This window comes from Borostomias antarcticus, assembly GCF_949987555.1.
Source record: "Borostomias antarcticus genome assembly, chromosome: 5".
Taxonomy (NCBI): Eukaryota; Metazoa; Chordata; class Actinopteri; order Stomiiformes; family Stomiidae; genus Borostomias; species Borostomias antarcticus.
The window spans coordinates 8577145-8602613 of record NC_140238.1 but is presented as its reverse complement, the minus strand read 5'-3'; the positions used below and the strand labels follow the sequence as shown (position 1 = coordinate 8602613).

At 44.3% G+C, this 25469-nt stretch overlaps 1 protein-coding gene across 2 annotated transcripts in view; it reads left to right on the top strand.

Moving 5' to 3' along the window:
- Window positions 1-6169: 6169 nt before the first annotated feature.
- Window positions 6170-25469, top strand: part of esr2b (estrogen receptor 2b) — a 28586-nt gene continuing 9286 nt past the window's right edge. Inside the window, exons 1-7 of one of the 2 annotated variants that reach the window (XM_084438838.1) lie at window positions 6170-6249; window positions 10595-11117; window positions 14376-14572; window positions 20390-20506; window positions 21054-21380; window positions 22285-22423; window positions 24112-24245. In XM_084438838.1, coding sequence (XP_084294964.1) covers window positions 10684-11117; window positions 14376-14572; window positions 20390-20506; window positions 21054-21380; window positions 22285-22423; window positions 24112-24245 — 1348 coding nt within the window. In that variant the 5' untranslated portion in view covers window positions 6170-6249; window positions 10595-10683. Of the gene's footprint in view, window positions 6250-9635; window positions 9759-10594; window positions 11118-14375; window positions 14573-20389; window positions 20507-21053; window positions 21381-22284; window positions 22424-24111; window positions 24246-25469 lie in introns of those variants that run through there. The other variant, XM_084438837.1, reaches the window with a different exon arrangement.

The window sequence follows — 25469 nt, the reverse complement described above, 5'->3', positions numbered from 1 at the left end:
GTAAGGGGTAGCATTTCCTACAACACCGCCTGTAAATCTCTGTACTCTAAGTATTGTCTACCCTCTAAGCCTTTTACAAGCATTCCACCTGTCATGTCCCACAGAGACGCAGGGAACACGGTTCCTCTGTTTCAAATCTCTCCTTTATCTGGCTTTGTTCACTAACATAATTCATTAGGTTCAAAGTATTCTACAGGACTGTGTTTCTGTTCGACTTCAAACGTATCTAAAACGACGACCACTCTAGTCTCCCCAGCATTAAGTCACACCTACAGTCTAGTACAGCATGGAATGTTGCCTCTATAACAAGACCTTTTGAACCCGCAGGTGTACTGTACTTGTAACTGTAAAATATTTTGGGGATTTGATGTATCCATTACTGTAAGCACAAATTCAGTTAAAAGGGCAATGCAATGTTTATACTTAAAATGGCAATGTCTATACTTACAGGTAAAGGGCAATGTCTATTCTCACCAGATTACCAAACTGATGACAAAGCTAGTACTGAACATTAATAGACACGAAGGGAGGAAGTAATGCTAAATTTCCAGAAAATTCTACTTGACACTATCAATTGGTGTCATGTTGATTTAGATCTATAAAGGGGGATGTCAGTCCAAAGAGTTCATGGTGTGTTTCAGTGACCCCCAAATAATAACTCTATTACACCGTGTTCTGGATGCAGAGAACATTAAACCATAAATCAGCCCTCAAGGCTTTCACAGCGAGTAACACTCCTCAAGTTTCACTAGCTGCACCTCCTCACAACACGTGCACACACACATACACACGCACGCACACACTCTTATTCTCAGTCAGTTACTAGTAACTTACTGTACTATTACAGTAATAACTACATACTGTATGATGTGAATGCATTGTCCCTGTGCCTGTCCGTGTCCAGCTAGCTCCTAGCCTACAGGGTGAAGGGGATGATCATCCAGTCTGTTCACATGAAGCCTGGGACCCAGGTTAAGTAAACAGCCATCCCATCTCCATGGCAGTGAGGCTGAGAGAGCTCGAGGGCGGGGGCGCAGCGTTGAGGGATCCCTCAACCCTCCCAGCATACCGTACAGAACCAACGATGCCCGGGAGGAACCTCAGACTGTATTTCCCTGAGTTAATCAGGATGTGATTATATAAGAACATGATGGGACTTCTCTGGTTCAGGGTTAGCGTCCTGCTACAGTGGGGCTTACTGTAATAATCCTGGTGATACCTGATAGTATAGTAGGCTTCAGAGTAAGAGCTTTGTCTATCATGTACAAGGACCAACAACAGTGTGGTTCCATGGTGAAGAATCGCTGTGAGACAACTAAAACAGGGTTTTAGTTGCCACTGTACGTGTGTGTGTGTGTGTGTGTGTGTGTGTGTGTGTGTGTGTGTTGGATCCCATGGCAACAGACTGGGGGTGGTATCACCTGAGCAGTAGCAAGCACACAGGTGAAGATCCACCAGTTTAGTGTGTGCTTACATGTACAGTATGTTTATGTTTAATTACGTTTTTGAGCAACAGGTGTCCTTCCAGAGGTTTCTGCAAGGCAAGGCAAGGCAAGGCAAGGCAAGGCAAGGCAAGGCAAGGCAAGGCGAAGGCAAGTTTATTTATATAGCACATTTCAGCCACAGGGCAATTCAAGGTGCTTTACATGAGACATTAAAAGCATTAAAACAAAAAGCAAGACATTATAGACATTTTAAACAAAAGGCAGGACAAATTAAAAGCATTAAAACAAAAAGCAAGTCATTATAGACATTTAAACAAAAAGCAGGACAAATAGAATACAGGAATAAAAGTTACAGTGCAGTATACTGATAAACATAGCTCCTCTTAGAAAGCAGTGGCAAAGTTCTGCAACCAACAATACAGTATAAAATGTGTCCTCCATAAGATATTACCACAATAACATATATTCCACCCCCCAAAATTGCCATGTATTATAATAATAATAATAATAATAATAATAATAATAATAATAATAATGTTTTAAAAATGTAAACATGTTTTGTGAGAAGATCAGACTTGGTTTGGCAGGTGTGTGCTGAAGAGCACAGCTGTCTCGTCTGCCTTTCAGAAATCCCCTCAGAAGTGTGTACTGTAGGCGTGTTGTGCCTGTAGAGTGGCTTTGGGAAAAGAATGGTTTCTCACGAAAAACGTTTTATTTAATCTTTCTGCCAGGGACAGAGCAATAGTCCTGCCAGAGTATTCAGAAAGCTCTAAATTACTCTGACAGGAGAAGGACCTCCACCACGCAGATGCAGGGACAGTTCAAGGTCACCTACACTCCCCTGCTTCTCTTTCGTGAATCCAAGAACCCAAGTGCCTTTAACGATGGTGAAAGTCAAGATTGAGGGGATACTCTGGAGAGAAACCGTTCTCTAATTGCTCTAAACTCAGGGATAAACTCATTTCCCCCTCTACATTTACATGTGAACGTTACTCCTGTACCAGAATTCTTCAAGGCTCTGATACTGAAATGGTCAAACAAAATATGATGTATGTATGTATGTTTCTTTAATAGGGACAATACAAATTCATCCATCCATCCATCCATCGTCATCCGCTTATCTGGGGTCGGGTCGCAGAGGCAGCAGTTCCAGCAAATTCACATAGTTACAAAACAACTTGTAAAGACAAGACAGTTTAACTGATCCAATGCAGAGATTATAGCTTATAAGCTATATATGTTTCTGAATAACTAATTCCTTGTTATTCATAATACCAGTGTCTCTTTTTCAGCATGCTCATTGGACAGTGGGCTACATTTGTATCCATGCTTATCAATCCATCAATCTTCTCCTGGCCGGCTGAGCTGGTGGTACAGGCTGGTGAGTATGTGGTCTATTACCTGAGTAATAGCCAGCGGCCCCCTGAGAGCTCCTGGATCCCGTCCTTTCCTCCGGGCTGCGTTGTCATTACTGCAAACGCAGCCGTCGGCCAGCGGGGCAACTGACGCAATTCAGACATGATTCATTGAAGAATGTACGGTTATGGTAGAGATGAATTAGCGATGGGGATAATTTGTATCCCGGGCCAGCAACACACACACCCACACACACACATACACACACACACACACACACACACACACACACACACACACACACACACACACACACACACACACACACACAATAAAAGGTAATTAAAAGTCTGAATGGAGGTAGGAATAAAAGGTAATTTAAAGTAAGACCTCTAAATCTTTAAATATTTGTAGAGATTGACAAACACACAAGCGCGCTCACACACACACACACACTGGGCCACTGGAGCCCACTCTCAGGATTCAGTGTGTAGAGAGTATGCAGGGCACACCTGTCCCCCCATGCATCTCAGCGCTCGCAGTGCTGTTGGAACCAGGGTAATGGTGAGGAGAGGAGTGGGAACACACAGTTCCAATTCAAAGTTTCTTTTTCAATCAGGACTCTGGACATTATGAAATAATATCCAATCCAGTGATCTTTTACTTCTGTAAAATTGGGTCTTGGACATCACGCAATTGTACGTCCTGGTATTGTACCTGTATGTTACTGGGACTTGACTAATCAGCTGAATGAAATCATCCACAAATAGATTTCAGTGAAGAAGTAGAAGAAGAAGAAGAAAAAGAAGAAGAAGAAGAAGAAGAAAGAAAGAAAGAAAAGGTAGTGTGACAGAGAGAAGGAGAGGGTGAGAGAGATAGAGAGAGGAGGGGAAAGAGAGACAGAGAGAGGGAATGAGGGAGGGAGGGAGAGAAAGAGGGGGAAAGAAGGAAAGAGAGACAAAGGGAGGGAAGGGAGAGATGGAGAGAGAGGGGGGGAGAGAGGGAGATGGAGAGAGAGAGAAAGGGAGGAAGAGAGGGCATGGCTGGCATAAGACTGGTGGCCGTTGGTCTTCATTGTAAATTGTAAAGTTTCACTGTGTCCTCAGCACCTTGCATAAATCTGGGCCATGTACAGCATTCCTTGTTCTACACATGCTGTTAGTCACACCCCTTCTCCAAAATACTAACAATCATTGCAATGGTATTCTACCGTACCAAGTACCACAGTCCTCTCCTGCATCACCACCAGCTCTGTACACATTTAGCTTTAGAGATTTAGAAGATCCAAATAGACCAAACTCCATCAATGTGGGCCTCCCCACTGATGGGGAGGAAACAGTGACACACCCACGCCCCCCCAACCCCCCAAATGTGTCCATTTTGCAAGGCAGCGTTAGCTAGCCCATAACGTTACACAGCTAAGTTAGCTCGGTGGCACCTGCTGCTAGTTAACATTATGACGTTTTTGCACAATACATTCATGCCTGCGGGGGGAGGCTCTCTCTGCACTATCCACAAATTTAGTATACATCTCTCCCATTATTTATTTTGATTTTCTGACCTTTAAAATCACGTTTCATTCATAAAAACCATAGAAAATTAAAAAATAAAAAATGTTTAATGTTTATGTTTTTATTTTCGAAGCATCCCTCCGCGCTTCCCCTGAATTTCTTTGGGGCCCCCCAGGGGAGGCCCGCCTCACAGTTTTTGGAATGCCTGCCTTAGACCCAAACATATTTGTTTGTTGTTTGCTTGGTTGGTTGCAACCTCTGCCTCAGTGACAGCGCCAAATCCCGGCCCGGATCCACAAATGAAAACAAAACTTAGAACGAAGCCAGCGTCCTGTGTGGGGGCACTAAAGGCACAGGGTTTGGACTGGGGTCTGCGGGGGGCAAGCCTGGAGTGCAACACACTGCCCCCTGCCCCCACGAAACTCGGTGGAGGGGTGTAGCATGGGCCAACTTACAACCCCTTCAATTTTGGAGTGGATTCGAATCATGGGCCAGATTCATCAATGAAAACAAAACTCAGAATGAAGCCAACTCCCTGTGTTGGTGCACTAGAGACGAGGGGTTTGGATGTGCGGGGGGAAAGCCCGGAGTGCACCGCCCTGCCCCCCGCCGGCTGCCGTCCGAGGGGGTCACCACAGAGCCGCCCAAACGCAGCAGCCCATTCACCTCCAGTCATTTTTTGGACTCAGGACCGCTTATTTCTCCAGGGCAAAAATAAACGGGGGAACTCCATCTACTTAGGCTCAGGAGCCAAAAATTCATTGTCAATGGGGAGGGTTGAAACAGCCACACAGTATCTCAATGTGAGAAGGTCACGGTCCAGGGGTTTTGACTTGCATAAAGCTCGATTGCAGCAATACCAAGCATGTCCTGCTTGCACACGTGTGCACATGCACACAGCCACGAAATGCATTAATGGGTGGAGGTCTGCACTCTCTGATCACCATTTGCAGTTTTTTGTTTTTTTTCCGAATCTCTTTTAGCTCAAGATTAGGCTAATCTCTCTCGAGTCCACAATGTAACAGTAGGCCCTAGGCTACTTGTCTCTGAGTTCAAATGCAGGTCAGATTTGAATCAGGTATTGACTCCTTTCAGACTGTTGTCACCAATAACTGTGAAGCAGAGGTCCAGTCTCCCTTGACTGCTAGTCGTTATATTGGTAACTTGTCTAATTAAAAACATCAATGGTGTGTAACTCATGTTAAGGGCTTGCCCAGGGCGGGATTCAAACCCATGTTCGACAAGATCTGCTTGCGAGGCGGACGCGCTGACAGGTATGCCAATAGCGATGTCTCTCTTGGAGGGACTGTCAGCACTCCTTTGAGGAGTGAGTTTCACAAGCTAATCTCACGTTTCACTCGGATAGGCCTACATAAGGTGTGCTAAGTTGAAAATCAGTATCTCCACTGGCTGATTTAATTCATGAGGATCATATACAGGTCTTGCCATGGTGGAGAAACAATTAGCCTATTAAATAAAGCTCACGAGAACCTGTTGGATACAGACCAAGTTGGCCCTTTTCAAGTTAGGCCTAATTTATGGAGTCCACTGAAGCCTAACCGACCTCCACCACCTCTTTAGCGTAACGCTCCAAGACTGCAAACGAAGCGTCTCTTCGGAGGGTGCGGTCAGTGAAGGCTACGTCTGCTGATAAATCCTGCTCTTTGGGGATAGTCGGATAGATGTGGTAAAAATCAATTAAACAAAAGAGAAGAACGTCAAATGAATGATCCGACAGAGAACTGGTTGCATTTTGATCAACAAGAGCACAGCTCTACCTGATACGCGTCACGCCCCCACCCTCTGAAGCCTGTATGATAGCCTACTGTGGTGCCAAACTCTACAGAGACGCTCAGCGTCGCACCAGTTCTACCCAGCTCACCGGCTGAATACCAGCGACTCCTCTCCGGATGACAGATTCTGGGACAACTTGACAGGTTAGTTTGTTCAATGCATTTTTTCCTCGTCTTTGGAAATGACAAAGTGAAAGTAGAATATAATTGGCTGAATTGTATGAATCAAAGAGCATAATAACAGCAGATTTTGCTGACAAAGTCGGTCATAAGTCGACTAAGGAAGATTTTACTAGTTTACTTTCACATTGTATTGTAGTTGAATTGTCGTTCATTGTGTGTCTTATTAAAAGGCATTTTGGTATTTGAATTCGAACTTCCAATGCAATTCCTTGTCACTTTTGTAGGCTTATTTCCTATTCTTTTGTATATCCTATGATGTAGATTTTATTGCTGCGCTTCTTGTATTCTTGTTGTTGGCTTTTCTTGAATTCTTGCTGCAGCAACACAGTGATTTCCCCCTCGGGGATCAAAGTACATGCCTAGCTATAGCCTACTACTCACAGCCAGTCTATCATCCAACAATTCCTGCTTTTTGAGAAAATGCTGTATGTTCCAAATATATCTTGAAAATAATAATAATAAAAAATGGATCCAAACGCAAATTGCAAATAAAGTAGAGGGAAAAGTAAGAGGCGAAATAGGAAAAGGCACGGTCAGTTTGAGACGAGAGTACTGTAAACTCAGGGTATTAATGAGGCATTCGAGATGGGTCAATCTGAGGTTGAGGACGTGAGCTTGAGTTGGGTTTGTCTGCACCACCAGTGACTTAAAACGACACCCAATGCCGTATTATGGCTGTGGGAAAAGATCTCGGCTGTGTGAAATAGTGAATGTTTTGCTTTTGTAAGAGGACCACCATTTCAATGTTCTGTTTGACCATTCAAAGAACACACTTGAATTGAAAAACTATTCACCCATGAGAAGTGAGCCAGCACCGCTTTGTACCACATCCATTACTGCAAGTACACTAGGCGTCTCTCTTTCACTGCTGGTGCTGCTGCTATCTTATTTAATCTATATCGTCATCTCCCCACAAAGTGGAATGATGATTCCTTGTTCACATCACAAAAACAAAAATGGACCATATCAATCTGTGTCGTTTCAGGAGCAGCAGTGATTTACTTTTCTACTCTATCTTGTTTGATAGCCTTGACTGTGCTCAGTGTGTAATAATACAATCGTCTTCAATGTAGGTGCCAGATTCCTGTTCACTCACAGATACTGTAGCAGGACTGTGGGGGAGCGCTGTGTGTGTGCATGTGTGTGTGTGTGTGTGTGTGTGTGGACATCCTGACGTACTAGAATAACAACCCTGAGCCCAGCGCTGTGCGTCCCCTTCCGTCCCCCTGCATTTCAAACTGCTTGAAACGCATTCCGCTGGCGAGTGCCTGAAACACGCCAAGGTCACGCTTTCAAAAGACCCTCTAAGTTTGTCCATTATGCCAGAACTGAGTACACTGTGAAACTATAACATGCCTCTGGGAACTGAAAGCAGCCATGTGTGTCCATCGCTGGTGCAGACACACTGGCACAACCTTACAGACTAGCAGGCCCAGTAATAGCAGTGTTAGACTGTGTGTACGTGGTGTGTGTGTGTGTGTGTGTGTGTGTGTGTGTGTGTGTGTGTGTGTGTGTGTGTGTGTGCGTGTGTGTGTTGCGTACTGTATGTTATGGTGAGTTTGTGGTGTGCGCAGCCTTGGTTGTAACATCACAGGCATGTGGGTTTGACTGTGCTGTCTCTCTGCTCCATGGTGGTTCATTAACATCAGCAGCTCTGTCAGAGCTGTTACTAACATCAGGGCTGCTCTGTCAGAGCTGTTACTAACATCAGGGCTGCTCTGTTAGAGCTGTTACTAACATCAGGGCTGCTCTGTTAGAGCTGTTACTAACATCAGGGCTGCTCTGTTAGAGCTGTTACTAACATCAGGGCTGCTCTGTCAGAGCTGTTACTAACATCAGGGCTGCTCTGTTAGAGCTGTTACTAACATCAGGGCTGCTCTGTTAGAGCTGTTACCAACATCAGGGCTGCTCTGTTAGAGCTGTTACTAACATCAGGGCTGCTCTGTTAGAGCTGTTACTAACATCAGGGCTGCTCTGTTAAAGTTGTTACTAACATCAAAGCAACACAATTACAAAATTGTCTTGGTTTACAGCTGAGAAGGCTTTACTGAGAATGACTGGGTTGTACAGTTGGGTTGAATAAAAGTGCCTGCTAAAATTACTTAAAAGTGTGGACTAAAATGACTCAAATGAAATGCATTACCCCTACTATCAAGGATAATCTGTGGGGTAAAACCTACCAGAAATCCACTCACAGTTGAAACTGTTTGAAAGTATTTGATTTCTATTACTGAGCTCCAAAACACTGTTATTAGGGAAGGTCTGTGTGTGATGGCTGGGCCGTGAGGTGGGCAGGCAGACAGGCTGCTGTCATTTGGACCAGACTGGTGAGGGAAGCTGACCTGAAGCAGAATAGAGTAGAATAGAGTAGAGTAGAATAGAGTAGGATACATTACATACATTACAGTCATTTAGCTGACACTTTTATCCAAAGCAACTTACAATAATTGCATTTAACATAGGAAAAGCCAATGTAGGTTACTACTACTTGCCAGAACTCTCCTTTCTAAAACAAGTGACTAAAAGCATAATCAGGTGCTGAAGGCAAAGTGCAAGAATAGCAATCTAGAATAGAGTAGAGTAGAATAGAGTAGAGCAGAGTACAGTAAGGTGGGCATGTCCTTGTGGTAGGTGGCGGAGCTGGAGCTACGGTGACAGGTGACAGGTAAATTACACCAGCTCCGTGCACCATTATCAGCCTGTCTCCTCCACTCAACCACACTCTACTCTTCTCCCGTCCCCTCTGAGTTTTTACTGCCAAAAACAGTGTGCTGCTCCTCCTCCTCCCATGTAATCTGCTTACGATGAGGTCTACTTTTTTCTCTTACCCTTCAAACTGGAGACAAGTCTTTTCTTGAGCGTTTCCTTGTTCGCGTTTGAGGGACAGTAAATGGGAGGCTAAATGGGCCTGCCGGGGTCTTTGTATGGAGGTATGTACCCCTGGCCGCGTGCCCTGCGGGGGTAGAGCATGACTAGGCTCTCAGTTGGACGCGTTCGTCCATTGGCCGACCCAAGTCTGAAAATGGTCCGGAATAGCTCCTTCGTGAGTTGAACCGCCCACATTCCGTTCATTCAGAATTCAGAATGAAGTTGTGAGAAAAGTGCATGTGGGCTTATAAATGCTGTAGAAAAATCTGAACGTGGACTTGTTTTTGCAGCCCAAATCCTCCCCTGTGTTTGGGTTCATTGATTGCTAGCAGCCCCCTCCCAGTAGCCTTTTGAGTAGATGTGTGTGCGTGAGAGAGAGTGTGTGTGTACGTGCGTGTGTGTAGTCTTAACAGACATGATGCCACGCCCTTTGACCTGTGATGCGGTGGCTGTCTGGTTTGCCATGGATGACTGCCAGTCTGCCAGTTCACTAACTACCTGTCCAAAGACCAATCCTCTGCACCGCCACCATTTGACAAAACACCTCTTCTGACTGTCAATTGTTATAACTCTTGTTCCTTATCTATCCAGAGCTTGAAACAGTAAGTGACTTCCACTCTCTCTCATTGTCAGTTGTACTGTGTGTTACATACTGTAGTGTATGTACTGTGTGTTTCTCTATGCGGATAAATAGCTGTCATTATGCCAAGTAGCACATTTTTCGATGATAGAACAAAATTAAAATTGCCCTAAAGGAATGTTCAGTTCCAATAGACTTGGTGTGATAATCACCCTTCTTGATCTGAAATGTCAAGCAGACTGTAATTATCAGTTATTTAACTGACTGTAGACTTGACTCCTTCAAAATGAAAGGTTTGGAACTGAACAAAGAATTGTTTGAATGACAGAAATAGATGTGAACAGAATTTGCCCATGCGATACTGACACTCATTAACATGCTTATGGTCTGTGGGTCCCAGCCTGTGGACAACAGTCTTACGTACTAAGGCCAGCAGGCCACAGAAAGCATATCAGCATCTGATAATATCTATATTATAGTATGAAGTACATACTTATAGTACAGACATGTAAAATCCTACTGGAAATACAGAAGTATAACAGGACAACATGGTGTCACATTTTTTCATGTAAAGTTTTCATCAACTTTTACACCTTAAGAAATTACCGCATCATAATGACTGTGGTTGAGTCAGTGTGTGTGTGAGTGTGTGTTTGTCGTAACCAGGCTCAAAGTGAGCAGGAAATATCGAAAGTGCTTACTGCTCTGGCTCAGTGCCTCCCAATAAGAGGATAACTCTGTGGTACATATGCAGACTTTGGAACAATAGTGTGCTGTTGCGTAGTGAATGAATATCTATGTGGTATTTATTTAGGAGTTTAACTCCCTACACTCTCTCTCCCCTCTCTCTGTCTCCAGCCTGCTGTAGGACTTCTCTCGGATTGTGCCCAGTCAGCAATGCAATAGGAAGCGACAGTGCCCGCGTCTCCAGAACCTTGCACCCAAACATGACCTCCTCTCCTGGGAGAGTGTCTGACTCCGCTCCCCTGCTCCAGGTCCAGGAGGTGGACTGCAGCAAGGCCCTGGACAGGGGGGGCTCCCCGGGCCTCCTGCCATCTGTCTACAACCCACCGGTGGCCGTGGACAGCCGCACGGTCTGCATCCCCTCCCCGTACGCGGATGACAGCCACGAGTACGGCGGCCACGGCGCCCTGGGCTTCTACAGCCCGTCCGTGCTGAACTACGGCAGACCCCCCGTCTCCGACAGCCCCTCCCTGGGGCCCCCACTCAGCCCCTCGTTATTCTGGCCCCCCCACGGCGGCGGTCACCCCCACAGCATGCTCCCGCTGACCCTGCACTGCCCCCAGCCCCAGGCGTACAGCGAGCCCAGCCCCCACACGCCCTGGGCGGAGCCCAAGCCCCATGGCGCCAGCCCCAGCAGGTGTGCAGCTAGTCACACTGGGCACACCCGCAGACTGCAACCTCCAAAAATCACATTCATATTGTCACTAATCAGAGTTACTAGAGCTACTAGAGTTTAGGGATGTCATGAGAACCGATAATTTGTACCAAGTCGATGCCAAAATTCAGAAAATGTGATGGCACTCGTTTTTTCCACAGTACGGTAGTACCGTAGGTCCTGGGGATTAGGGATGTCATGAGAACAGATACTTCAGAACCAAGTCGATGCCAAAATTCTGAAAATGTGTTGGCACTCTTTTTTTCCACAGTATGGTATACCGTAGGTACCAGGGATGCAATTCTTCTGGACCTGACGGGCGAATATTGCTCCTACTAGTATACCGCTAGCACAGTAACGCTATAGCGTTTATGGATTGAGGAGACACAAAACAACACTAACGATTTGTTTCAGAATGGGCTTGTATGCGGCTGCTAGTCTAGTAACGTTAACAACGAGACCCAGGGCCCTGTACTACGAACCTAGTTCAACAAATCCAGGATAACTTTTCACTAGCTCGCTCGAGTAAACCATATAACCGCAATCACGGATAAATGGTACCACGACGCAGCTAGCTCAATACTGGAACAATCTGTGAAATTATGGTCTCTATGTTTCAGGTTCATGGTAGACAGACCACAATTAGGGATAAATGTCCAAAATAGCTCACTACAAATGTATGCTACTTATCTTTGTTCATAGGAACGGGAAGCTAGTCTAATAAATCACAATACTTGAAAATTTAATAAAAATGGTTCTCCACATCACCCACAGCCTAGCCTACATGAAACTGTACTTTATAAAACTCAAGTGCAGACTGTAAACGCACAAGTTTGGTTAAAATAAGCTTAAATCACCTTTCATGTGATATCAGAAAACCCCAAGAGGGGGTTGTCGGTCTGAAAAAGAAACTCTCACTATTCGCGCACTCAGATTTGATTGAATTCTGCCCCGGATCAGGTTAGTTTTAGCTCGGCAGCATAAATTACCATGGCGATATAGCACGGTTGATCCAGCGTCGTGATACGGATAAACCAGGTTTGAACCTGAAGCTATCGCGCTAACCCCGTAATCCTGTTTCGTAGTACAGGGCCAAAATCAGGGCCTACTGTATGTTCCCACAGCCCTATGTTCCCACATTTCTAAGATTTTTGTTTTAAAAAAATATCCCCTATGTTCCCACATTTCTATTCCCCCCCCCAAAAAAAATAATTAGGCCCTATGTTCCCGCATATATTTTTTTGGGGGGGCTGTGTGTGTGTCTGGAAGCAGAATTACACAAAAACGACTGTCATATCAAAAACTACTGCTCCAATTTGCACCAAATTTGGTGGAGGCGTTAGTAAATGCTTTATAACTACTTGACTTCATCATGAATTACAATATTAATACGTGTTTATGTAGCATCTATGAACCCACATACCATACTAATGAAACCATTAGTTCATATCTAAATCATTATAGAAATAAATACATGTATTAAGTGCATATAAATAGTTTGTCAATCATTAACATACACTTTATAAATGACCTGATGAACCATAATAACTCGTTTGTAATGTATATAATACTTGATTTATAAATGTTAAATACACTATTTGTGAAGTATGAAAACACAGCCTTATTATACATTATACACATAAGCGTATTAATGAAGAACATAACCTTTATAAATGTGTTTATTAATTGCTTACTAATGTTTATGAATGTATGAGTAATGCTTTTTAAATTTCATTTTCATTTCAAACCTTTATTTCAACTCGTTAGACACTGAGGTTTCCCTCATTTGCGGTGTCGACGAGCTAACACAATCACACAATCATAAACAAACAATAATAAAGAACAACAGATCAATGTACAGTGTTACAGATAGAATCATTCAAAACAATTGCAGGATGAAGTGCAAAGGCTAAGGGCCATAGATTTAAAGTCTGTCATAGTAGGAAGCACCTCAAGCTTAAAAGTCTGTTGGAGGGCGTTCCACGTACAGGGAGCGTCGTAAATGATGAATTACTTAAAGGAGTAGTAAAGGGACAATGCATGTTTAGCCCTGTTTTAAGGTTACTTATGATCATATACAATGGTTCAGATCAAAACGTTGACAAAGATAGCATTTTCGAGAAAGTATAATATAATTGCTCTACCACCGTTTTGGTCATACAATGGATGTGGATGGGCATCTTGAAAAATCATTCAAAAACATGTTAAACTCTCGATTTCAAAGACAAGCCGCAAAGTATGAATCCTGTAGGGTTTTATTGATCATTTTATGAAATCCATTGACTTGTATTGAAGCGACCGTTGTAGATGTGTAGATCAATCCGCAGAGGGGATTCAGGAAGCGGAACTACTTACGGTAGCTATTGTTATTGTTTATGTTGCTAGGCTACCTAGTTTGCGGAAGTTTACACACGTATGTGCTGCGACTAAATAGTTCTATGCTAAATATTTAAAAAAGCCTTTCCAGATGAACTAGAATCTTACTTTATGGCGAATTATATGTCAGAACGCCAACTAACACCTCGGTGAGTTTCTTGTCTTTGAAATCGAGAGTTTAACATGTTTTTGAATGATTTTTCAAGATGCCCATCCACATCCATTGTATGACCAAAACGGTGGTAGAGCAATTATCAGACTTTCTCAAAAGTGCTAGTTTTGTCAACGTTTTGATCTGAACCATTGTATATGATCATAAGTAACCCTAAAATAGGGCTAAACATGCATTTTCCCTTTACTACTTCTTTAATATATGCTTCATAGAGAGTTATTATAAAGTGCTACCAAAAAATCTTGGTAATGTGGGAACCAGTCAACGCAAAACATATGCAGATATGGGTAGATAAGCTTATGATTGCCTCAAGCCTTAAAGAAACATTTTAGCCCATCAGGTCTGTTAATTTTGCATAATGCCTGTGCATCTGTTTATGCTGCTTTTAGAGTCACTGAGCTAGGCTACCTGATAATTGAGGCCTCAATCTTTCTTTCACAGTACAGTATCAGACAGACTATTATGTTTTAATAAAGTAGGCTGTATGTTAAAGTAGGCTACATGGATTATTTTTTTTACTGTGGTATCGAATTGGGTATTGAGAATCGTGGAATTTCACTGGTATTGGTATCGACTACTACATTTTTGGTATCGTGACATCCCTACTAGAGTTACAGTATTGTTGTGATGGTACGTCAGACCTACTTTCTTTAGTGCCCTCTAACATCATTGGTCAACCTTCCCTCCCGTAGTCGCCTCCTGAACTCCACCAAGCTGCTGGGGAAGAGGCTGGATGACGGACAGGACAACGCCAGCCCGTCAGCGAGCTGCGCCATGGGGAAGGGAGACATGCACTTCTGTGCCGTGTGTCACGACTTCGCGTCCGGCTACCACTACGGCGTTTGGTCCTGCGAGGGCTGCAAGGCCTTCTTCAAGAGGAGCATTCAAGGTAGGGTTCACATCCATCCATCCATCCATCCATCCATCCATCCATCCATCCATCCATCCATCCATCCATCCATCCATCCATCCATCCATCATCCATCCATCCATCCATCCATCCATCCATCCATCCATCCATCCACCCCATCCATCTATTCCATTATTAAATATCTAATTCACCCATTTCACCATGCACCCTGCTGTTAACCTTCCAGTCCCACCTGTAGAGTGGCCTCTCTTGATGGCCCTCCTGGGGGCCACCAGGGGAACAGTGTCCCTCATTAGTGTCCCTCTGCCTCGGGGGAGTCACAGCCTCCCCGCTGAAGCTGTCCCTAAGAGCCCAGTCTGTGTTCTCTGCTAAGACATGGATGTGTCTTCACTAGAGGTTCGCCTAAGCAGGCTAACTATGCCATTTCCGTTTCTTCACTCTATGGCAGGGATCATCAACTGGTGGCCCACGGGCCAAATCCGGACCCCAAAACTTCCCATCCGGCCCTCAGAAGTATTTTGGAATATAAAATAATTATAATAATCTTCCAATATTGAGGCAACACCAAAACAGCTGAGATTCAAATAGTTTTATTAGGAATTATTTACCAACTTCAAATATGTGCTTTTAACAATGGGTTCTAAAGAACCGGTCATCTTATGATTAGCCAGTAACGTAGTCTACTACACAACCCGATGCATTAAGGCTGGCTCATTCGCAAAACTGTGCTTACTTTGCTAGTTGTGAATAGTGGTAGAATGACTTGTGCAGTAGCATGGACAAACTCATAGCTCTCATTTAACATTTCATTTGACTTATATACTCCTATTTGACATTTCATTTCATTTTTTACATGCACAGTGCCGGTAGGCTAAGTGTTGTTTCAAGAGTGCATAGAATGGAATAGGTTCACAGCGACTTCTAATCAGACCATGGCAATGACAAACCAGTTGGAACCCTAAGCAAGATTGCTAGAAATAGAAGAGGAATGATGAGGAGAACTTGGAATCGGGGAGAGAGGTGGAGATGAGGATGTGAGTAGGCTACGGTTGCTGAGGAGATTTAGATGGGGGGAATTTACAGGTAGTATGCTGGCCAGTGGTTTCATAGCCTGGTATGACCATCCCGATCTAGCGAGCTCACTGCTTTGCTCCGCAATATCGGTCTGGCCTTCGCCCCATAGAGAGCGATTATGTGGGAGGGGGTACTTGCCTTGACAGACAAACACCTTCAGCCAATGAGCGTTCAGCAAACTTTTGCCAAATCCAGTCGGAAGAATGGCAAAAACGTCTTTTCCACCGAGAAACTCCGCTAGTGCATACTCTTGTTCTTGTTTAAGTGTTGTGATTAAGTCTATTTCTGCAATTACTGCACTTATAGCTGCGTTTATTCTTCTAACGTTAACGTTACCACTCGTTTCTTCGGGAGCCGCCATGTTTGTTTGGCGAGCGGCAGGGACACGAACCAATCAGGGGCTGCTTTCCATTGTGGGGCGGGACAGCAGTTAAAACGCAGTCCCTGATTGGCCCGGTATGGTCTGGATTTTGGCATAATCGCTCTGGAGGAAGCGAAGGCCAGACCATAGTGAAACAGAATGTGAGCTCGCGAGAACGGGATGGTCGTACAAGGCTAATGGTTTCATGCTTTTTGGTGTCATTTTGACATAATGATGACAGTACTGACTAAGCCCCACAGCTAAGCAAATGGGCGTTTGTGCTATGAAATTGTACATTTATGAGTGGTTATTATGAAAACCCATAAGTCCCATTCCGGGAACTCCTGATTTACAAATCGGGGTGCAGTATAGGTCTTAGTATAGTATAGGAGTCTGTTCACACCAGTTTTGGGCAAGTTGCGCTGTTCCTGGCCATGGGGGCTTGCTTCATGCGCCACTGATCCAACTTTCATTGGATTGAATGGGCCGTCATCTTTGCACGCCTTATCCACTTCTTATAATACATCCATGATCCAGCCATGATCAGTTATGCTCGCGTCACCAGGCTGGCAGGCTGGCTCACTTTTTCAGCTCGATCCGGAAGGTAGAACGCTACCATAATTTTTCCGTCCGGCGGATGAAAGATGATGCTGCAGCAGTGTTATTATTTAAATCAGCAATATTTAAATTTCGCCTTGCACCTGACGAGACTACTGGCTGCAGTGTAGAGAGCGACAAACAAGCTGCTAAACTATTGATGATTATGGTGTTTTGTGCGCACAATACCACTTAGTGCGTTGTTATCAACTTGTTTGCTAACAAAGGCTAGAGCTACTTAGCTGTTGATAACGAGTTCAGCTGTTGCAACTGGAACGCTCACCTCGGGAGTGACCATTGCCAATTCCCACTCGCACCTCCCAAGACAAATGGAATGCACCATAACGTTATATTTCTCATTCATGTGGATAGTTGAAGTGATGCATTCTGTAGACTACCTCAATAGAGTCTGCTAAATTACCATGTTTAATGCTTTATGTATACTTCCAAGGTCCATCTCCCATAGTTTCACAAAATTTGCTTGGAAACACTGCAATAAGTACCCGTTTAGCAGATGTAATGTCAGTTATACACATAGCACAAACGTAACTCTTTCCCACCTTCACAGACTATTTACAGCCAACTACATGCCTTCTTGACTACATTGAAAGACATAATTCAAGAACACCTGTTGGTTTCAAATGTGTTTATTATAGCTGTAACCCAGTTGAATTGATTCAACTCACTCATTACAAATACCACCCACCCACACCATCAAACCTTTTCAGTGGCATAGCTGACTGAAGCTGTGTTTATGAGAAGTGGTGACGTGTGTTGGCGACTGAGAGGAAGCAACATCAAACCCGAATCGAATTAGTTAAACTCACTCCTCACTATAAACACTTGTCTTGGCAAGTCAGAGGAGCCAAGATCGAACCCAGCATGGGCAAGTGAGCGTAAAGGCAATACTGCCAAGCAACACAGTGACACCTGTTATATAGACTAGTGTCTCAACTTGTATTTAAACGATAATGTAAACTTCAAGCATTCCAAGTAAACTGCAGACACTTTCAGGTGGATGAAAATAAAGTGTCTGCACATTAAAATGATTGACTTCATAGAAAACTGTATCTCGCCTATAGACTAGAGATTTAACATGTTATTGGCTGTATAACTCCAATCTCAAATGTACATCTTGTAAACTATTGTCTGCAGACTACTGTATGAACCAGCCCACTCCTCCCTCGACTACTGGCTCTGCTTGGCTGTTAATGAATGTGAATGGGAAGTCTTCACAAAAATTGTGGAAATTGGAGAGGAAAGATATCAAGTAGAAAGAGGAAACTACAGGTGGTGCTACAGTAACCCATTCAAAAAGCCAGTAGGAGAGCACAGCACATGAGAGGTGGTGATAGGTGGGAGGAAAGGTAGAGGGGGGGGGGGGGGGGGGTGGCGTGAAAGGGGGAGAGCAGTTGAGGGGGAGTGGGGACAGGGGCGGAGGTCGGCACTCTCTGAGTGCAAGCCCCTCTAGTTTTCAAATAAACTGGTCCGAGTCCTTTGTATTTCCCTGAACAGTGAATGAACTACTGAATCACTCTTCTTAGCAGATAAACAATTCAGTGCAGATGCTAGGTTGTTGTGCTCCATAAAGTAATGGAAACAAAACTCTCTCTTTCAAACGATTAGCAAATGTAAACATTAGCCTTAGTAAAGTGTTTATTTACACCGAGTTTCTCTGCAGGGGAAATTTACGACAGGCCGTTTATGGCACAGGCAGGAGAAAGGGAACACTTGATTTGTCTCAAAGAAAAAAAACTTCCCTCTTCCCAAACCATCCACATCATAGTACAGATAAACCAGGCGGAGCCAAGAAAGAAATCAAACAGACCTCTTCCTAAACATACAATACAGTACTGGCAAGCTACGCAATCCCGCTTTATTATCTGAGCTTTTATTTATATATGTATATATATATATATATATATATATATATATATATATATATATATATATATATATATATATATTTATTAATTAATTTAGTTTTAGTTTTTTTTGTTTAATATATATATTTATTTATTTTATTTTGATCAGAGCTAATCTTAAAATTATCAGATTTATCTGTATGATGTCATAATTCCTGATATCGGCCCCATAATTATCTGTCAGATATTTATCATGCATCCCTACTTGTTACACTAGTTTGTTACAATAAAACATGACTTTTGTAGTCTATAATGGCATTCTTGAATTCATAAATCACCGTGAAATCATTAACACGTGCTTTCAGATTCCAAGAATTGCAAAAAGTGCAAAAACAAGCTAAATATTCCAGATCTGCCTCTCCCATATAGTAGCAGATATGACTTATTATTCACTCCTGTAATGTCTTTCACTGTGTTGATTATGTATGTTTGTGTGATCTGATGAAAATTGTCATTCAAAATACATGTTGATGAGCTAACAAAAAAGTTAAAGGAGTAGTAAAGGGAAAATGCATGTTTAGCCCTGTTTTAAGGTTACTTATGATCATATACAATGGATGTGGATGGGCACCTTGAAAAATCATTCAAAAACATGTTAAACTCTCGATTTCAAAGACAAGAAGCTCACCGAGAGGGTAATTGATGTCCGTTGGTGTTCTGACATCAAATTCGCCGCAAAGTATGAATCCTGGTTTTATTGATCATTTTATGAAATCCATTGACTTGTATTGACGCGACCGTTGTAGATGTGTATATCAATCCGCAGAGGGGGTTCAGGAAGCGGAACTACTTACGTAGCTATTGTTATTGTTTATGTTGCTAGGCTACCTAGTTTGCAGAAGTTTACACGTATGTGCTAAATAGTTCTATGCTAAATATTTAAAAAAGCCTTTCCAGATGAACTAGAATCTCACTTTATGGCGAATTATATGTCAGAACGCCAACTAACACCTCGGTGAGTTTCTTGTCTTTGAAATCGAGAGTTTAACATGTTTTTGAAAGATTTTTCAAGATGCCCACCCACAAAACGGTGGTAGAGCAATTATCAGACTTTCTCAAAAGTGCTAGTTTTGTCAACATTTTGATCTGAACCATTGTATATGATCATAAGTAACCTTAAAACAAGGCTAAACATGCATTTTCCCTTTACTACTCCTTTAAGAGTGAAACTTGGGTACTTTTAGAGTAGATGCTTGTTTGTTACAGTTTTGCAGGGTAATAGGAAGCTCTTAGTGCAGTCTTCTTTCCTGTCAGTACTTGACTATGACGACACTATGTATATGTACGCAGCCACTACCACCTTCAAACAGCTTGACTCTGTCTATCATTCAACACTTTGTTTTATTACTGGTGATCATTTTAGAACGCATCACTGTAACCTGTATCAGGCAGTGGGTTGGTCATCCTTGGCTGCTAGGACAACGCAGCACTTGCTCCCATATGTTTACAAAGCAATCTCACAAAAGCTCCCAAATTACCTGACATCCCTCGTCACATGCTGTTCTAGACATCACCAGACAAGGCCTCGGGATCGGTTAGTTCTTGAGGTCCCTCGAGTCAAAACTGAGCTGGGAAAAATTGCTTTTAGTTACTGTGCTCCTAGAGCATGGAATGAGATTTTCAAATTGGATGCCTTAGTCTCATTGGGCAGATTAAAAAATACGCTAAATTAATTTTAAGTCGAGGTCTGCGTGTTTTAAATAATTTTACCATAATGTTTATCAGCTTGTATCTGTAAAATGTATTGATGTATAATGTTTTTGTATTGTTTCATGGTTTTTAAATACTGTATGGATGCTTGTAACCAGGGCACCATCACAAATGAGAATGAGTCTCAGGGTTCCCCTATAGAAGTAAAGGTTTTATTATGTCTGGTAGGGCACAACGACTACATCTGCCCAGCAACCAACCAGTGTACCATTGACAAGAATCGCCGGAAAAGCTGCCAGGCCTGCCGCCTACGCAAGTGCTACGAAGTGGGCATGATGAAGTGTGGTAAGCTGCTGTCTACTACAGCACATCCACTCTTCCTTACCGGCATTGTTTAAAGGTGCAATATGCAGTTTGTGATTTCTGTTAGACTTAGGATTTTTATTGTGTGTGAAAGCTTTGAAAAATGCAACCGACTATCCCTACCCCTCCCTTCTGGCCTCCCTCCAAAGCCACTCCTCCAGGCTGGGGGAAAACAAATGACACTTGCTACTAGGCAGGTAGGCAGGTTGACAGGCAGGTAGGCCACCCAATCATTTCAAGTTGGCAATATTACAGTCCTGTGAGTTCCACAGATTATGGATTTATTTCATTTTAGTGTAAGAGCACTTTATTTATTGATTGCTGTCGGGATGTCATGAAAAATACAAAAAATATAACACAAAGTGCTTCTGAGCCAAACCGCATATTGCACCTTTAATAGTGACCGTTGAGACAGGGGCCTCTCTCAGTCTGGTGGGTGACTGTATGTTGTCATCTTAGCAGAAACGGTGAACAGGATGTAGTATAATAGGATTGGTGAAAACTGATTGTTTTCTGTGCTGTCATCCAGGCGTGAGGCGCGAACGCTGCAGCTACCGAGGAGCGAGGCACAGGCGTGTACCCCAGCTTCAGGACACTTCAGGCAGGCCAGTGGGGTTCGGGGCAGGGGCGAGGAACCAGAGGCGTCTGGGGGTCCCCCTGCCACAGGTGGAGGTCCACCACTCGGACCTGACGCCGGAGCAGCTGATCTCCCACATCATCGAGGCGGAGCCCCCAGAGATCTACCTCATGGAGGACCTGAAGAAGCCCTTCACCGAGGCCAGCATGATGATGTCACTCACCAACCTGGCCGACAAGGAGCTGGTCCTCATGATCAGCTGGGCCAAGAAGATCCCTGGTGAGCTGTTTGTGTGTGTGTGTGTGTATGTAGGGGAGGGGGGGGTTGTGTGGGTATGTGTGTGTATCTGTGTGTATGTATCTCCATTTGTGTATGGCGGGGGGGTGTTAGTGTGTGTGCGTGCGTGTGTGTGTGTGTGTACAACGTACAACTGTATGTTTGTCTATTCATGGTTAAGGATGTTGATTATATACTAGGCCTTATACAGGAAAACTCAAGCTCTTAGAAAACAGAGACATGCTGTTGTCCAGCACGTGGAAGAAAAACAACATCTCCCCCATCTGAGACGTGTTGTGAAAACCAGGTTGAGACTCTTCACTGAGTTGGCTCTTTGCTTTCTCATTAGCAGCCTTGCAGCACAGACCCATTGCTCTGTGTGTCACTAGCCTCAGGGTGTGAAACCCCTCCCCCCACCTCTCCTCCCCTCTCTTTTCCTCTCCTCTCTTCCCCTCCCCTCTCCTCCATTTTCCTCTCCTCTCCTCAACCCTCATCCCTTCCCTCACATTTCCTCTGCACTCCTCTTCTCTACTCCCTCTCCTCCCCTCCTCTCCCCTCTCTTCGCCTCCCCTCTCCTCTCATCCATTCTCTTCTACTCTCCTACCCTCTCCACTCCTACCCTCTCCTCCTCTCATCCCTCTCCTCTCATCCCTCTCCTCTCCTCCCCTCCCTCCTCTGTTCTCTGTTCTCTGCTCTGTGTATGTTCTCCTCTCAGTCAGAGGCCCAGAGGTGTAGTTCTAGCTCTAGTCCGTGAAGGTGTGAGTGCAAGAACTTCACAGAGTGTTTTTTGGTGTTTGGTTGATGTGAAATCTCTGTCCCCAGTGTCCACTCTCTGTTTCTTAATATGTTGATGATTGTTACCTTAGCACATCCAAAACACATAAATCCCCACGTCTCTGTCTTCAAGGGTTTGTGGAGCTAAGTTTGACGGACCAGGTGCACCTGCTGGAGTGCTGCTGGCTGGAGGTGCTGATGTTAGGGCTGATGTGGAGGTCCGTGGACCACCCCGGGAAACTCATCTTCTCAGCCGACTTCAAACTCAACAGGTGCGCACACGCGCCCACACTACATACACCGACTAAGGCTGTGAAGTAGCTTACTGTATGTAAGGCATTGATTTTCAGATCTCATTTACTATGAACGTGGAAGTGTTGTGGTTCTTAGTTACGCAAGAGTAAAAACCTCTGTAAACAGGCTGTTAGACAGAAATGTGTCTGAAAGGCGAGCCTTGGCCTCTCTCTGGTCCCTCTCCCCCTCGTCCTGCATTGCTCCCACAGGCTAGCTAGGCCTCACCCACACGCCTGGCTGATAGTGCCCTCACATTCCCACTTCCCTCGGGGACCAATATACTGTGTGTGTGCGTGTGTATGAGAGAGAGAGAGAGAGAGAGAGAGATAGAGAGAGAATGTTTGTGTACAATGTGTGTGTGTGTATATGTGAGACAGAGAAGTGTGTGTGTGTTTGTCTGTACAGTATGTGAGAGAAGTGTGTGTGCGTGTGTGTGCGTGCGTGTGTGTGTGTATGTGTGCGTGTGTGTATGTTGGGGCAGGTAAGAATGATAGTATGTTCACTGACCTCCCATGAATCTTAAACTACAGTATCTAAATACAACAGCACAGATCAAAGTTTGGTTTTCCATCTTGGCCAGATCAGGGCCTGACCTTACTGACACTGCATGTCCCTTTTCGCAGAATTGAGAGTAAACAAAACATTTACCCTTTGTTTCCACCTGTCACCCTTACTGCACTGAGGCCTATTTTGTATCTTCAGACTAAGAGTCGAGTCGTTGAGGGCTGATCAACATGGGGGGGGGGCGTGGATTTATGGACCTTGAGAATAATCTCATCTGTGTGGGGGTGAATATTATTTGTTATCTTAGCGAACTTCATGTGCTGTTTTGAACAAATGTGCAGCCACCCATGGATCCATGAATCTATCCATGTGTCCATCTTTGAGTTTGTGTGTTCGATTGCGATCACTGATTGTGTGCGTGTGTGTGTGTACACACGACACGTGTGAGTGTGTGTGAGTGTGTGTGAGTGTGTTGATGTCAGTGGGCTTGTGGGTTGAGTCGTGTTTCACCTTTTCCACTGCCACGGTGACTATCACTGCAGGCTTAGCTAACCTTGGTGTGTTCTCAAAACATGGACTTATTTTCCCCGGTCCTCTGGCCATTGTGGTGCTTTGGCAGCTCCTGTTCCCTGGACTGCTGTGAAAAAAAACACCACGGGGACACATGAAGACTCATAGAGACCCCCTCCATAAAGACTCATAGAGACCCCCTCCATAAAGACTCATAGAGACCCCCTCCATAAAGACTCACAGAGACCCCCTCCATAAAGACTCACAGAGACCCCCTCCATAAAGACTCACAGAGACCCCCTCCATAAAGACTCATAGAGACCCCCTCCATAAAGACTCATAGAGACCCCCTCCCTAAAGACATTTTGTGGGGGGAATTTCCCTTTCTTTCTTTCTTTCTTTCTTTCTTTCTTTCTTTCTTTCTTTCTTTCTTTCTTTCTTTCTTTCTTTCTTTCTTTCTTTTTGTATCCCTCTCGTTCTATTGTTCCCTCTGTCCCTCTCTCTCTTTCCTCTTTCTCTCTCTATTTCAATTCAATTGAATTCAACACGCTTTACTGGCAGGAAATACATTACATAAATATTGCCAAAGCATAGAACCACCCCCCTCTCTCTCTCTCTCTCCCTCTCTCTCTCTCTCTCTCTCTCTATGTAGGGAAGAGGGGAACTGCGTGGAGGGCATCATGGAGATATTTGACATGTTGCTGGCAGCCACCTCTAGATTCCGTGAGCTGAAACTTCAGAGGGAGGAGTACGTCTGCCTGAAGGCGATGATCCTCCTCAACTCCAGTAAGTCCTACTGTACTCACTACTGTACTCACTACTGTACATGCAGGTGGAGAGGTCGCTGTTCGAGTGCGCATGCTGAGTCTTGACCAAGCGTCATTGTTTACCAACTGCCTCCAGCAGCAACCTTTGATAAAACAGAGTGGCCGCAAACACACCCAGGTAGTCAGAAAGCACCGTTATCTCTAGAGGTCCAGAGGCTGGGGCACCTTTTCACCGAACGGACGTTTGTTCCAAGAGCATTTTGTTTTCCCAGCCACCTCCCAGAGGTCACAGTGCCCTCTCGATCGTCCAGATCCCCTCTGGAACTTAGGCTCTGCTCGGGTTGACTGACCTCTCTGCCTGTCCTCACAGGGGTCAGCCCCCCCCCCTCCTCCCCTCCATGCGCACTGGCTCCGGCCACTGCCAGAGCACACAGTTTGCTCTGCTCCTCTGCAGCTGGAAAAAGTACAAATTGTGCAATGGAAAGCCGATCTGTGAAGTCAGAGAGCACACAGGATTGCAGATTTATTTGCTGGAGTTGGACAGAAGTGAGATATGCCTCAATTCCTCAGGCCCTCTTGAGTTTATTTTTCGTGTGAGTCGTATGCACCAAGAAGAGCGAATGCTGGTTTGTCTGTGCCTCCGTCGGGTTGTTGACCTTCAGTTCTATGTTGCTACCACACGAGGCAGTGGTCCCAAAACATCAAAACATCTATGACACCTCAGGTTTTCCAGATATTCGATGGCTTGGTGGTTAGCGAGTTCACCTGATCTCTCAAACTGAACGTCAGAGGTTCAAACCCCGATGGGGCAGTATTTTGTAACTGGATGTTATAGAAGCTGTGTAAAAATGTGGTTACCTGGTGGTGCTATGTCAGTTACTGAATTTATGTGGTAGAGCCACCGCCCATAAATAAACAAGTGTGGGTCATATTTGATTATTATAGACCCTTTTACAGGCTACGTCAGCACAAGTATGCGCCCATTCTTGAAACAGTAGCAGGGGAGACAGACGAATTCTGTGGTTACCTGGTGGTGCTACTTTATGTCAGTTATTGAATTTATGTGGTAGAGCCACCGCCCATAAGTAAACGAGTGTGGGTCATTTCTGTTTATTATAGACCCTTTTACAGCCTATGTCAGCACAAGTATGCGCGCATTCTTGAAACAGTAGCAGGGGAGACAGACGAATTCAGAGCATGGAGCAGTAAAGAGCAGTATTTTATATACCATCAAGATGTCTGG